We start from the raw sequence: 14,800 nt of genomic DNA, 5'->3' as shown, positions 1-14,800 counted from the left end.
AGTTCCTGTTCACAGACTAAGAGCTGGACACGTGTCAAAGCTAAACTCCCAGTCAGGTGACACCACTTAGGCTCTTCAGATACACATGCACCACATCTGTAACAGGGATGTTACAGCCCAGCCCTACACAGCGGGTATGGACGGCCTGAACGATTGGCCTGCCCAAGGCTGTTTATATAAGAGGCTTCTGTTTTGTCAGATTAGATTTCCATCAATCTAAAACTAATTCTAAGGTACAAATGAGAAGTTGTTTAAAGAAAAAGTAAAATGGGTGTGGTGGCATCAGCCACCTGAGCTATGGCAGAGGAATTGCTGGGAATTCAAGGACCTGTCTTGTAATAATAACAACAAAAAAGCAACAACAATGAAACTCAAACCAAAGCAAACAAAAAAAATCCCTGCTTAGCTTTAGACTTTTCTTAACTACTCTGTCAGATTTCTCTGTAAGAGGGGCCACATTCCGGGGAAAGCAAGACTACAGGACCTAAGTGGCCCCCAACACAGGCTGCACTAAGCTGCGTACACTTGCAGAGGCACAACAACAGCACGTGGCACTTACAGATCTCCTGTCCCTTCTCTCACTGCCACTGCTGGGTGGTCAGCAGAGTTCAGGCGTTCAATCCTGCATTCCTAGTGTTGGCTGTGCAAGAGCACAGGGCTTCTACAACACGGTACCCTGGTAAGAAGGATCATTTGTGGCCTAATAAAAAGATGAAAGTGGCTAGTGTAATAAATCTGTTTGTTTTTTAAAGCTCACTATGATCTGCTCTGATGAAAAGAGCTGACATTCGCTTCTGTTGCCTAGCAACCGCTATGCTATGATGCAAGCATGAGTGTGCATCTATGCCTTGGAATGGCTCTACAAGCACATGCTTTTTCCGTTTAAAGGTTTCCATTTAAGTCATAGGCCACTAGATTCAGGCACTTTCTCCATGTACTCCATTCTCAGAAGATTATTTTCAAACAGCAAACATTGTGGTTTGATTTTATGAGCCCAGGACCACTGCCATCCAGCAATCCAGTCTCTACAATTAATGAAGTTGTTGCAAGGGCTAAGCTACAGCCCGTCTTGCTCTAAGCATTTCTTTTCAGAAGCCTCAAAGTCTTCCTTGGAGTTTCAGTGTTATTTCCCACTCCCTAGACATAATGAATAAACAGCTATATGGAAAAATTCCAATTAAACTTCTGCTTACAATTCAGAAGCTTTTCTAAAGAAAGCCGTGCCTTTCTTTTTATGTCACTGTAAACAGTCCCCTGGTCACCACTGTTTTTACTGCTTGTACAGTAAGTATGTGGCACATGCCCCTCTGGCTGTGCTGAGTATGGAGAAGCTGACTAAGTGTTGTACCTCTGCGCCTGGGGAACAACCTGGGTCATGCAAAGCCTCTCCGCTGGCAGACCCAGCCTCAGGGAATGAATTTTGTTATTTTTAAATGCAAAGACTAGGTGAGGAGAGCTTTATTCTCCTCTCTCCAGCTCCCAATTCTACAGTAGATTCCTGTAGAATCAGGTTTTCTGGAAACAAAAACCATCTTATGAGAAAAAGGACAGCAAGGTCAAGAGAGTACTAGCTAGCTTTGTTCTAAAAATCCTAGTCCTGAGCTCCATGAGCCCGCTGCAGCAGGCACAGAGCAGCTCAGAGCGGCAGTTCTGGCCACATGGTCCTTCACGCTCTGAGCAGAGTACCACGAGAACTAAGACAACTTAAGTCTCAGGCAGCTCTGTCTCTTTACTCACTGCTGTTTCTTCTATCATCTTAACATGGCCTACATCTTGAATTTTAAGTTTGAAAGAGGGACAGCAAAGCACTTTGTGTTTAGTACTCATTAATAAAAACAAGGATTTTATAAGCCTGAGACAGGAGCGGCCTCAGGACCTAAGACCAGTCACTCCGTTATGCTTTCTTCCTATTTCAACCTTCATTACCATGAGAAAAATACACTAGTTGGAATTAACAGCCCTAAAAAGCATAAACCTCTTTGGTTCTCACCTTTTAAACTGTCTATACAGGTCGAGGCACATGGCCCACATGGATCCTAAACCTGAGGAACAGGGTCCCACAGTCTAATCAGATGTCCAAGTGCAGCTTTGGAAAACAAGTGTTCAACTGATGATTAAAACCCACACTTCATATTCTCTCTCATATTCTCTCTCTCATATTCTTTCTCTCTCATTGTTGGTTTTGTTTTTTTTTTTTTTTTTTTTTTTCCCCAGACAGGGTTTCTCTGTGTAGCCCTGGCTGTCCTGGAACTCACTCTGTAGACCAGGCTGACCTCGAACTCAGAAATCCACCTGCCTCTGCCTCCCAAGTGCTGGGATTAAAGGTGTGGGACACCACTGCCCGGCTTGCACTTCATATTCTCATTTGATTGAATTCTATGTTGTTCCACATATATAGAATGTTGCTGGAGGCAAGAGCTCACAGACAGACATATCCACTTGCATTAGTAAGCACAAGAGTGTAGATTCTCCTTAAATTATATATACCTGAATCTAAATGCAACACATGAATACTAAAACATTTATGATACAAAACGATGAGGGTGTGGTGCCTCAAGCATCAAAACCAAATAGGGGTGTGGTACCTCAAGCATCAAAACAATGGAGGTGTGGTACCTTAAGCATCAAAACCATGGGGGTGTGGTACCTTAAGCATCAAAATGATGGAGGTGTGGTACCTTAAGCTTCAAAACCATGGGGGTGTGGTATCTCAGTCATCAAAACCAAATAGGGGTGTGGTACCTCAAGCATCATAGGCCCCAGTGCATCCTTGTCGATGACACCCTGCCCCGTGGATGACACATCTGACTTCTGCACTTCATCTATGTTGGCAGCTGCTGCTTTCTCTGCAACAAACATAAGAGCAAATTAAATAGTGGTGCTATCTCAAGGCACACCAACGCCAAAATCTCTGGTGGGCTCAGATGTGCCTATAAATCAATCAGAGCGTATCCAGCTGCCCCTGGAGGACAGGAACGGATGGAAGGAGGGACCACATGGTACCTTTCACCTCCAGAATACATGTATCAGATCTCCTTTCAGGCTTTGGAGAAAATGAGTTTAGAGGTTTCATGCTGTCCCTCGCAGACATTTAAAAAATATAGATTATGAAACCGAGTATCCTATGGCACAATTAGTTTCCACTCAAGAGATTCTCCAAACTAGGAGAAGGGGGCGGGGAGAGGTTCTATTGCTCAGAGTTCAGTAGTCTCATTTGGGACATGTCTGTACACTTCTGAGGAAGAAGTAACAGGAGCCTCGACCTAACCTGTCCACAGCACTCAGTGACTTAGGGCAGAGGAGAGGCAGCCCCATCAGGCCCTCAGAGGATGGCAGAGGCTGAGCTTTGACTTTGTACAGAGGAGCTGGACAGCGCTCCAGGGCTCAGACTCCCAGGGTTGAAGATGTGCCATCAGCATGAGGTTGTGGTAAAAAGTGCTGAGAGGAGAAAAGACGCATAGCTATCGGTACATGTGCAAATGAGTTCCTGCAAGGATGGCAAAGGAAGTTTACAGCGTAACATACACAGCCACAACCTGTTAGAAAACAACACAAAAGCAATGTGCCAATTACTTGTAAATTGAATAAATTACATCCTTGTTTACGCTGCATGTTTTCATTATAATTAAATGCAAAAAAATTAAAAATTCAAACGAAACTGTAACTTAATTTGGTATTCACAATCAACTTGCTTTTCCCTGACCATAGTAACTGTTTTTTTGTAAAAACAATTTTATGCAGTATTTAAAAAATCTGTTAAAGCCTAATTTATGGAACCTAAAAATAATTAGGGGATTATGTAGATCCTCCAAATCTTTCTACTCCCATTGGAAAGTCTTCATGATGTAGACTTGCCAGTAGAGAAAAAAGACTTAGCTCAGGTTTGAATCATTATTATAGCAGTACAGCTCAGAGCAAGGCAAACAAAGGCCTTGGTTTCAGTGTCTGCCACATGTGTATCATGGCTGTGTCAATGACAGACACAGTATGCAAAACACACTTTAGAAACTACAAATTGGAGGGCGAGCTGGTTCAGTGGGCGAAGGCACTTGCTCTCAGGCCTGACGAGGAGAGTTTGATATTGGGATGCACATGGTAGGAAAGAACCTCTCCCCGCACACGGTCTTCTCATCTCCATCCTTCCTCAAGCACGGTGACCACTAACAGCATGCAGTGTCTGCACTCCGCTCTGAGTGTCACTGCATGTTCTTCAGAGCTGACCAAGACCAAGCACACACCATGCCTGTTTCTTGGGGTTCCTCTTCCATCTTACCTGTGCTATCTCTTGCTCTCTTCCCTAATGGCTCCCTAAAAGTTGTCTCTCCACAGGCTCTGTCTCTCCCTAGTATCCTCAGAGTACAGCAAACATCCCTCTTTTCCAATCCTAGGGCAGAGGACTGGCTGCTACCTACTGTATAGGACTCCCTGGTAAATCCTAAAGAAAGGGACACTTTTCCACCCACAAGCACAGGACGGAGACCTCTACCTACTTCTCTGGGGATACTGCAGCGCTGTCACTGCTTTACCAGAGTGCCTGCATGCTTGGCATTAAGCTTCCAAGCGTCATTAATTCTAAAGCTCAAAATGCACGCACTATGTTTTGTGTGGTTTCAAGGCCCTCTCCGTGTACCCTTACTTAGTTTTCCTCTTCAGCATGGAGGAGCAAGGTGCAACCCTTGCTCAGACTGAGCACACGGTGGCCAATCCTGTCCCCCTCACTGTCTGCGGGTTGTGTCCTTCTACTAGATACATCCCCCAGCAGCAGGATTCTCCACCAGAAGGGCACACAAGAGATGTCCTTCCAAGAAGGTCTAGGACTGTAGGGGCATGGGCACAGACTGGGAGGCCTGCCTTACATCAGTCTGATATATCAGAACAGTGTTCCTCACCTTCCAACGCTGTGAGCCTTTAATACAGCTCCTCATGTGTGGTGACAAAGTATTTTCATCGCTACTTCATAACTGTGATTTTTGCTACCCTTAAGAATCGTAATGTAAATATCTGTATTTTCCACTGGTCTTAGTCGACTCCAGTGAAAGGGGCATTCACCTCCAAATGGGTCATGACTCACAGGGTGAGAATCGCTGTCCTAGAGGATGTCTGCATGCTCTTGCCTTCTCAGTCCATAAAACAGAACACTGCCTCAACAGAATGCTGCCACACTGATGGCTGTCCCATTTGAAAACAGATTAGTAAGTCAGAACAGGACTAACCACATCTGTATTTTCAACGGCCGGGCCGGCACTGTAGGCTAGGAATGTCATTAAGTACAGATGTCTGGCAGACAAACGGGCTATCCCTGGCCCAGGCCCAGCAAGAGTGAGTAAATTAGGAGGTTGGTGGGAGTGGAAAGCTACTCTCCCCTGCCCTCTACTAACCTTCAGGGTGCAGTTCCAAGACTGGAAAGCAAGGAGAGAAGAAGGGTTAAGGAGCATGGCTCAGGGTTTCTAAAGACTTGCTCTACAGAGAAATATTTGTATGGACATGGTAAACTCCAATGCCTCTGGCCTTCTCTCAGTTCATTCTCCACTGTTACATCTCTATTGGGCATGCAGATTAGTGGTAAATTCGAGGCTCTGGGTTAGGGAAGGAGGTGGGGTCCAGTGAGAGATGACGCTGCAGTTGCCCTGAAAGGGAACTTGGTGCCTGTCACTGCCTGTCACTGAAAGCTCCCAGAGCAGCCTGGGCTCTCAACTGCCATCCTTCTCTGTGGCCATTAAAAATGTTTCATCAAAAACAAACACAAATAAACAAACAATCAACATTTTCTCCCTAAATGGAATAAAATACTACTACTTGAACTTAAGTATAAGTTCAAGAGTCTAAGAAAATACCCCTCAAATACGCTACCATGTGTATTAGGTATTTTTCTTGTTGTTAAACAAAACAACATGACAAGGAAGCAAAGTTTACTCTAGCTCATGATGTATCCGTCCACACGGCGGGAAGGTAGTGTTGAGGACCGCTGTCGTCTGAGGGCAGAGCCCAAGGCTGCTGGCCATGCCCTATACTTAGGGGGCAGAGAGGTGAGGGCTGGCACTCAGACCCCTTCCCCCAATTTTTAAAATTACCTGCTAAGAAACCTAAAGCTCTTGTCAGAGGAGATTCTGAACACACAGAAGAAGTGAATTCCTTCTCTTCTTTCTGTAGTACTATTGTTGCTTTAAGGGTCAGCTAAATACATCTTAGTGATGTCTGTTACAGCTGTCGAGCAATCACTAGACTTTATGAGACATATCTAAAGGGCATATCTTCCTGAGGAAGTAAATTCATCTATTAATAGTTTTGTGTAACGTATACAACTTTCCTTATGACAACTCAATCAGCAAGTACCCCTAACTTCTAACCTTCATGCCTAGGTGTTATAAACGTTGCAGCAACAGGCTGACAGACCACTTTATACTTTAGGAAAAGATAGATACAAAGAACCAAGAGCAAATCAGCACAGAACTTCCTTTGTTTTTAGAAACTTGTCAGATATAACATGGAACAGGGGCTAGGAGATGACATGGCTCTGATAACATTTGTGTGTGGAAGACTTTTGGCAAACTTGGATAAAAGTAAGTACCACCCCGAAAAATTGTTTATAATAACAAAATATGCTGTTTTTTCCTTTTAATATTCACCTGGTAAATCTTTAAAAGGAAAAAGGCAGCAGGTGATTCTAATATCACAGCATGAGTATTCTATCTCAGCCTACAAGAGGAAGTGGAATGTGGCCTGTGAGCTTCTGAGCGGGTGAGGGGTTGGAGTGTCAAGCCCATCCTTACTGGTCAAGAGCTCACACTGCATCCAGGAGGGCAAAATGTGTGCCATTCAACAGAAGAGGAAGGGCTGGAGAGATGGCTTAGGGCTTAAGAACACCGGCTGCTCTTCCAGAGGTCCTGAGTTCAATTCCCAGAAACCACACGGTGGCTCACAACCATCTGTAATGGGATCGGATGCCCTCTTCTGATGTGTCTGAAGACAGTGACAGTGTACTCATATGCATAAAATAAATAAATCTTTAAACAAAAACAGAAGAGGAAAATGAAGGCTTGAGCTGTAAAGAGCCAATTTTAGTTCAGAGAAGGGGTTGGCTGGGCACGGGTGGCCATGTTTCATGAATGTGGATTGGTTAGGTTAGATTCTAGGGGATATACATGTGGGCGGGTGGCATAAGACCACAAGCCTCAGGCAGGCCTTTAAACAATAGTCCTCTTTTCTGTTTTGTGTTGTTTTTTGAGACACAGTTTCTCTGTGTGACCTTGGCTGTCCTGAAACTTGTTCTGCATCCCAGGCTGGTCCACCTGCCTCTGCCTCCTAAGTGCTGGGATCAAAGGCGTGCACCGCTGCCATCACCCTGCAAAACCCAACATTCTGAAGTGTCCCCAAATGACCTAAACTAGAGCTCTAGTAAGTGAGGACCAAAGAAACAATTTTCAAGATGAGGCTGAAGTTCTATTAGTGGAACACGTGACTTGTGTGCGGAGACGTGGCAAGGCAAGCTATGCGGAGCATGACACTGCTCTACGGCTTGCTGTCAGCTAAACAAAAGCCAGCAGGGAAAACCTAGCTTTTCAGTCCTATACTCCTCACTGTTTGGAATGCATTTTCTAGACAATTTGTGATGTGTTCTTCAGTTCTGCATTGAATTTATGCTTGGGCCACTTCTCAATACTAAAATAAAACTAGTCAATAATATGAAAATTATTGATACAAAATACCCAGAAACACGGCTTTACTAAAGCAATTGAAACCAAAATTAAACTGGTCCTGAATGGACAGTATTTGGGTACTTTTTATGAAGTACTTGCCACTTCTGTCCAATATTTAGTTTAACCTTGACATTAAATAAGAGCAGGAGAGGTAGGGAGAAAAAGCAGAGGAGGGAGGGGAGGATGCTGGAGGAGGAAGCTGGAAGAAGCTGGAGGAGGGAGGGGAGGATGCTGGAGGAGGGAGGAGGAGAAAGCTGGAGGAGGGAGGGGAGGATGCTGGAGGAGGGAGGAGGAGGAAGCTGGAGGAGGGAGGGGAGGATGCTGGAGGAGGGAGGGGAGGAAGCTGGAGGAGGGAGGAGGAGGAAGCTGGAGGAGGGAGGGGAGGATGCTGGAGGAGGGAGGAGGAGGAAGCTGGAGGAGGGAGGAGGAGAAAGCTGGAGGAGGGAGGGGAGGATGCTGGAGGAGGGAGGGGAGGATGCTGGAGGAGGGAGGGGAGGATGCTGGAGGAGGGAGGGGAGGATGCTGGAGGAGGAGGAAGCTGGAGGAGGGAGGGGAGGATGCTGGAGGAGGGAGGAGGGGAGGAAGTTGGAGGAGGGAGGAGGCGAGGAAGCTGGAGGAGGGAGGAGGCGAGGAAGCTGGAGGAGGGAGGAGGCGATCTCCCGAGAATAACTGTATGTTAACTGGACATATGCTGTATCTCAGACAGTGCAGCAATGAGAAAACTGTATGCAGCATAGAAAAACAAGCTTCGATTCTTCGATATTTATACTTCTGTAAGTATAGCATTACCATACTAAAACATACCATTTAATATTTTAAATTAGGCAATTTTCTCAGTGGTTATGAATTATATTTAGTCTTCTATATTTTGCATCCATTAACTATAAAAATACATTGTTATAAAAATATCCTTTGGTAGAGGCACCAGTGGAAGGCTGGTTCTAGATTTCCCATGATCACAACCTTATGAAATCTCATCACAACATCAGAGAAAGGGATGCTAACATTTAAATCCCAGAGTCTCTCTGTGCTGTGACATCACGTGTCTCTGTTGCACCTTAGCCATTATGGTCGTGCTCTTTAGATGAAGAATGTGACTTGAGAGTCACAGCCAAAGGTACAATGCTCTCCTTTTCTGTTTCATTCTCCAAAAGAGTTTTGAAAAGCATAAAACAGCTTTTGAACAGCTCTGTCTTACAAACACAAACCCTGGCAGGACAGCCCCTCCCCACCAACCCGGTGCCTTTTGCCCACCCTTGTCCTCCTGGGTGGCTGCTCCCAATGTCCTGCCCTCTCCCTCCTCCATTTGCCTGTACCCCAGAAATCCAATACCAATTAATTAGATTTCCAGTTTCAAAGCAAAGAACAAATCCTGTCTCTTCAGGGACTGTGCTAAGATGAGTCATACTGCAAACGGGGGGGGGGGGGGGGGAGGGAATCATTAATATTAAATTTCTTATTTTTCATAAGTAATTATTATTCGTGCTTTCTCTGAGAACAAAGGAAAAGGTGGGGCATTTGATCTCTAGAAATAAAACTGACTTAATACAGGAAAAACATTTCTTTGAAGTGGATGGATTAAATTGCTCTTTATCACTTCCATGTACAGGGATAAATTTGAAAGTAAAATTCCAGTTTTCTGGTGAGAACAGCAATAAATCAAAAATACAGCCTTGCAAAAAATAATTTATTTTAAAAGAAAACATATGAGATATTTGGGAATTATGAAGTGGTTTTATTTTTTAAAGACCTTTATAGATGCCTGTGAGGTATATTTACTGGTCTGTGGTAGTGTACTAATGCTTTTACATTAGTATTGTGTATTTATTAGCCAAGTGCACTGAGAACATAAAAGCTTAGTCTTTCCATAAAACACTGCCAGAATAGAGGGTTCCTCCCTTCACAGGGATGGCAGCAGTGGCTCTGATGGGCAGTCACATGACTGCTCTACTCCAGCAGAGCAGTGGCAGCCATCAGGCAGACAGAAACCCAGGTATCACTTCTTGCCTGCCTGTTACAGGTATAGATGATGCTCACTGTTGTGTTCATTCTCATATTCTCATTCATTCTCTCTCTCTCTCTCTCTCTCTCTCTCTCTCTCTCTCTCTCTGAATAAAGTAATCTAAAAAGGACATTAGCTTTAAAAAGACAGAATTCGTCAAACAGAACCCACCCTGTGAAATGCTGTCTGATGATGAATAATCCACAGATATTTACACATATAAAATATCCCTGTGTGCTCAAGTGCAGATCCACCCCCAAAAGGAAAGCCAATTAAGTTTCAGTGACTTTCACATTAGGCCAAGCATGAAGAGAACTGCCTCGCCCCCTAAAACCGAATCCAAGTTATTTAGAGTAGAACATCAGAATCTTTGGCTAAAATTAACCAGATACACTATACAAGTTTTATAATTAATTCCACTGCTTCAAAATGAGTAAAAGCATTCACTCAGAAAACCTATCAATTTTTCAATGGGCTGATGTCAAACACAAGTCTAATCACCTGCATAGCAAACTCTAAGTTTCTACTGTGAATACATACACGGCTTCTGCCCTGTCTTGCATGCAGTACCTGGCTGGTAACAGATAAGTGATTTCTGTGAAACTCGGTAGCAGTACAACCTGTGCAGAGGTTCGTCCCATGAGGGACAAAGAAGTCATGGAAACAGTGACACACAGTGTCTGGCCAAGCAGTACAGATTAAATGTTACAAGAAGAGTTGTGAGGCATCTCAGAGGTTTTAGAAGGTAAAAGGAGAGAATTAGGCATCTGCACCCAGCTAAAATTAGAAAAGCTGCCATATGGCTCTGTGAAGCCGGCAGCACATTCCTATTCATTAGGAAGCATTCTGCTAACACAAAAACACAAGGCCTTCCTGCTCTCCAAATGTGTTCATCTTTTCAACGTTAATGCAGATACATCATCACGCTGCTGAGATCCCCTGCCGTGCATATTAAAAAACATGCAGCTGCACTTTCTTTAGTAGTGGGAAGAACCTGAGGCCCAAGTTGCCTCCCTCGTCTTCAGCACTGAGCTGTTACTTAGCGCATCATGACTTCCCTTCTGCACAAATCAAGCAAACTCAACCAACTTCAAGGCTCTTTCCACCCGACCCATATCCCCGACACCATCATCAGAGAGAGAAGCTTCGCTTGTTTCACTTCTGTTTTAGTCAGGGTTTCTATTGCTTCAATGAGCACCACGACCACGCTAGGGAAGAAAGGATTTATTTGGCTCACACTTCCACACTGTAGCCCACCACTGAAGAAAGCCAGAAGCTCCAAAGGAAAGGAACCCGGAGGCAGGAGTTGAAGCAGAGGCCACTGCTTACTGGCTTGTTCCCCATGTCTTGCTCAGCCTGCTTTCCTGTAGAACCCAGGAGCACCAGCCCAGAGATAGCACCACCCACAAGGGGCTGAACCCTCCCCCATCAATCACTAATTAAGAAAATACCCTATAGTCTTGCCATAACCCAATATTATGGAGGCATTTTCTCAATTGTGGCTCCATCCTCTCTGATGATTAAATCTTGTGTCATCATAAAACTAGCCAGCACAAACTCCTTCTTTAAAGAGTACACTTATCAAGAGATGGTTACTAGACAAGACTCTAGATAGTCACTAGGTAAAACTAGCTAGAACCTGTCTGTCTCCAAGAGATCCACCACTCTCTTATGTACATATACAACTTTTATTTAACAACCATGCTACCTGTTGGATTCACTGGCAGGTAACATGGACTTTGGAATTCTTGTGAGTGTTTAACAAATTGACCAAAAGAAATTAAGAAAATAAATTCTAGCTGGGCAGTGGTTGCATACACTTTTAATCCCAGCACTTGGGAGGCAGAGGCAGGTGGATCCTTGAGTACGAGGCCAGCCTAGATACTGTTTGGAACACATGATGCCCCAGATTTAGTCTCCAGAACAGAATCTGTGTAGAAAAGGAAGGAATCTAGTGTGAAAGATGGTGCTACAAGATGTGTGCTTTCCAAGGCTACAAGAAGCTTTGGTTAGTAAGGACGAAATCATGTTGAAGAACTATCTATAAGAGCTGTTCTCAACCTGTGAGAGCTGAAGAACCCTTTGTTTACATTCATAATAGTAGCAAAATTACAGTTATGAAATAACAAAAAAAAATTATATTTGGGGGAGTCACCATAAGAGGAGGAACTGAACTAAGAGCCACAGCATCACGAAGGTTGCAAACCACTGCTCCAGCGCGTCTACTTAGCTAGAAGAAGGGCTGTAATCCTGGCAAGGGGTTGTTCAACTCACTCTGTAGACCCAAAGACAACGGTAAAGTTGGGTTCCATGAAGAAAGCCAGTAAAGGAGCAGAGAATAATAAAGGGGTGCAGGAAGAAAGGAGGAGAAGAGGGCCGGCCACTGTCTGTTAGACAGTGGACTGTCAGCTCCAAGGAAGCACTGAGAGGCCTGAAACCCACCTGGTTCCTGACCCTCACTTCATAAGGTGGTCCTCTCACAGAGCCTTTTTGCTCTCATCCTGAGGCAGAGTTTTGGTTGAACTTCCCTAAGCTCAGCCTACTTTTCAGTCTTCTCTGTCTGGGCGTCTCTATTTTAGTCTCTCTCCACAGCAGAGTGAATTCCATTCTAGAGACTGCCACAGAAGCTATGAGCATTTTCTGCTTTCCTCCTCTGGTCCTGGCAATCCTTTCTGCTTACTACTATCTGTCCCTAGCTCTCTTGCTCTGGCCTTTGTGCACCCACAAGAGAACCCATGATGCAGTGAGTGGAAAGCAGGTGTTCCAATTTAAAACCCCTAATGCAAAAAGGCTGATAATTAAGCAACAAATCATCCAATTTAGAGACCCCAAACATCAAATCATGCCAAGTCATATCACATGAGCAGAGAGAGCAACACACTGACAGAGAGTGAGATCACGGTTTGGCTACTCATGGGGCAGGCTATGTGCTGGCTTGAACCTGTAATGCCTACATCCAGGAGGCTAAGGCTTCTTTTCTCCACTGCCACAGGATTCCTCATCAGCCAGAGCTACAAAGTGAGTTCAGAGTTAGCCTGTGCTACAGTGTGTAAGATTTTTTCTGGAAGAAAGCCCTTCCTCCACTGTGTAACCTATGACCCTAGGAGTAGGTTCTATGAACCCTGGTCCTCTGGGCCCTTCTGAGGAGCTCCAAATACGGGAGACACTGAACTTCCCCCCTTCCTGCCACTGTCTTTGTTCTGGTGGATAGGATTGTAGCTCAGCATACCCCATGAGGGGTGTTTTTACACAACAATGAAGTCCTACTTTTCTCTGTTGGTTTTTGGTAAGTGTACTCACAGTGTGGTAGAGAAGAACACCACAGACACTGAGTGGGTGAGCAGGTACAAACAGGTGGAGAGAGCAAGGGCCAGTTGGCATGGAGATAACCACACTCATCCTCTGGATCTCCTTACCTATAGTCAATGCACTCATGTTCCCTGGATGTCATAAGGAGTCCTACCAAGTCTTCACTCAGTAGGCCCCACAGCGAGACAACAGGGTGCACTGAAATCAATGTCTCAGGTGACCCTTCTGATTGATTGCTTATGATACAAATCCTTTCTAACTTTGAAGCAGGAGAGGCAGTGACCAAATCATCAAGCAAATGCCTATGACTGACTATTACAGGCAGCAACAATCACAAAGCAAGACGTGGCTAGCTGGACTTGGACCTGCCATGCTCAGCCAGGTGCAGAGGCAGAGAGGACCTTGTTGGCACCTGCATATTTCAGAGCGCAGTGAAACTACAAGCAAAGAAGTAGACAATTTGCATGCTGAGTTCAAAATGAAATTAACTAAGGTCCCTTTACAAAATTTCCAAATTTGGAGACATGACTACTTTTCTATGACTAAATCTTTTTCCTTTCATATGTATGCCATTCTCCAGCAAGTTTTGAAAGTTTGAGGGAAAAATACAGTACCTAAGTGATTCCCTAGGGCTTTATATTTGGTTCTATGCTCTAAACTACAAAGACTGTTCAAGCAGACAGATCTACCTGCGGAAAATCAGAACTGGCTTAAAATTCGACAATTTCATCTTCAGTAAACTCTCCAGGGAAGTTTACACCTGTGACAGGTGTATAGGTCAGGAGGATCCAGGCTCTCCAATGGTTACAACATGAAGAGAATCTTTCAGAAGGTGAGGGGCCTTGGGAACACATCACAATGCGGTAGCCATGAATAGGAAGACACTCCACAGCAATGAAGCTGTCCCCAGTATATTAATGAATCCAGTGTAGTCTCAGCAAAGGTGGGCAGTTTGCAAGTAAGAAACCTGTCTGGAAATGTTGCCTACCAGGTGATGGCTTGCAGGTGAGGCAGACATTGTGGCTGAAGATACGACAGGGTAGGAAGACCCAGTCAGAGGCTCTGCGGGGGAGGAGGTAGCCCTTCTCTATGGATTTGCAGCCTTGACTATAGGAGATGCCGGACTCATGTCACAGCCGTCTCAGACACTTGTGTGCTGTTTGTTGTTGTCTTTTAAAATCACATCAGTGAACAGTCTGCTTCAGAGAAAAGAGAATAGTGGCAACTGTCAGCTTTGAGTTGCCAAGAAAAATATTTGGTTGCATACTGGGTTTCCCCGAGAGCAAGTTAGTACCTGACCTCAATCTTTTCTGAGCTTATCATAATGCTGTAAGGCTGTGCTGACTCAGCAAGTAACCCTTAATCACTTGCAAAACGGCCTGCTTCACAAGGGTATTATTAGGCTCCAGAAAAAAATATATGTGGACACTCTGAGTTCTACGGAAGACAGGTGCCAAGCAGTATTATCCTGCGTGCATGATTACAAATGACTTCTATTCAGGCTATGGATACATTTATAATTCTAAGCCTCAGAGGATACAGACAGGTTTCTTCTAGAGGGAAAGAGTATCACACACATTTGTGATAAGCCAGAATCTAGGTCAGGAGCACACTGTATCAGAGTCATTTTGAGATACTACAAGCATTGTAACACCGCCACAGCTCTATCAATAAATTTAAAGCCAATGCCAGCAGCACAATGACTTGCCTTTTCTTTATAGACAAGAACATATGTATTTGTTCCAGTGAATACTGTGACAGGAAAGGAACACTTTACTGAAGGGACTTTTCT

At 44.5% G+C, this 14,800-nt stretch overlaps 1 protein-coding gene across 2 annotated transcripts in view; it reads right to left on the bottom strand.

Moving 5' to 3' along the window:
* Ncoa2 (nuclear receptor coactivator 2) overlaps positions 1-14,800 on the bottom strand; it is a 235,971-nt gene that overhangs the window by 51,630 nt on the left and 169,541 nt on the right. For both annotated transcript variants that reach the window (XM_076924349.1, XM_076924348.1), the window contains exon 5: positions 2,743-2,846. In XM_076924349.1, the coding sequence (XP_076780464.1) occupies positions 2,743-2,846 (104 nt within the window). The remainder of the gene's footprint in view (positions 1-2,742; positions 2,847-14,800) is intronic.

The sequence above is a fragment of the Arvicanthis niloticus genome, chromosome 25 (assembly GCF_011762505.2).
Source record: "Arvicanthis niloticus isolate mArvNil1 chromosome 25, mArvNil1.pat.X, whole genome shotgun sequence".
NCBI lineage: Eukaryota > Metazoa > Chordata > Mammalia > Rodentia > Muridae > Arvicanthis > Arvicanthis niloticus.
This window is presented reverse-complemented; position numbering and strand designations above follow the sequence as displayed.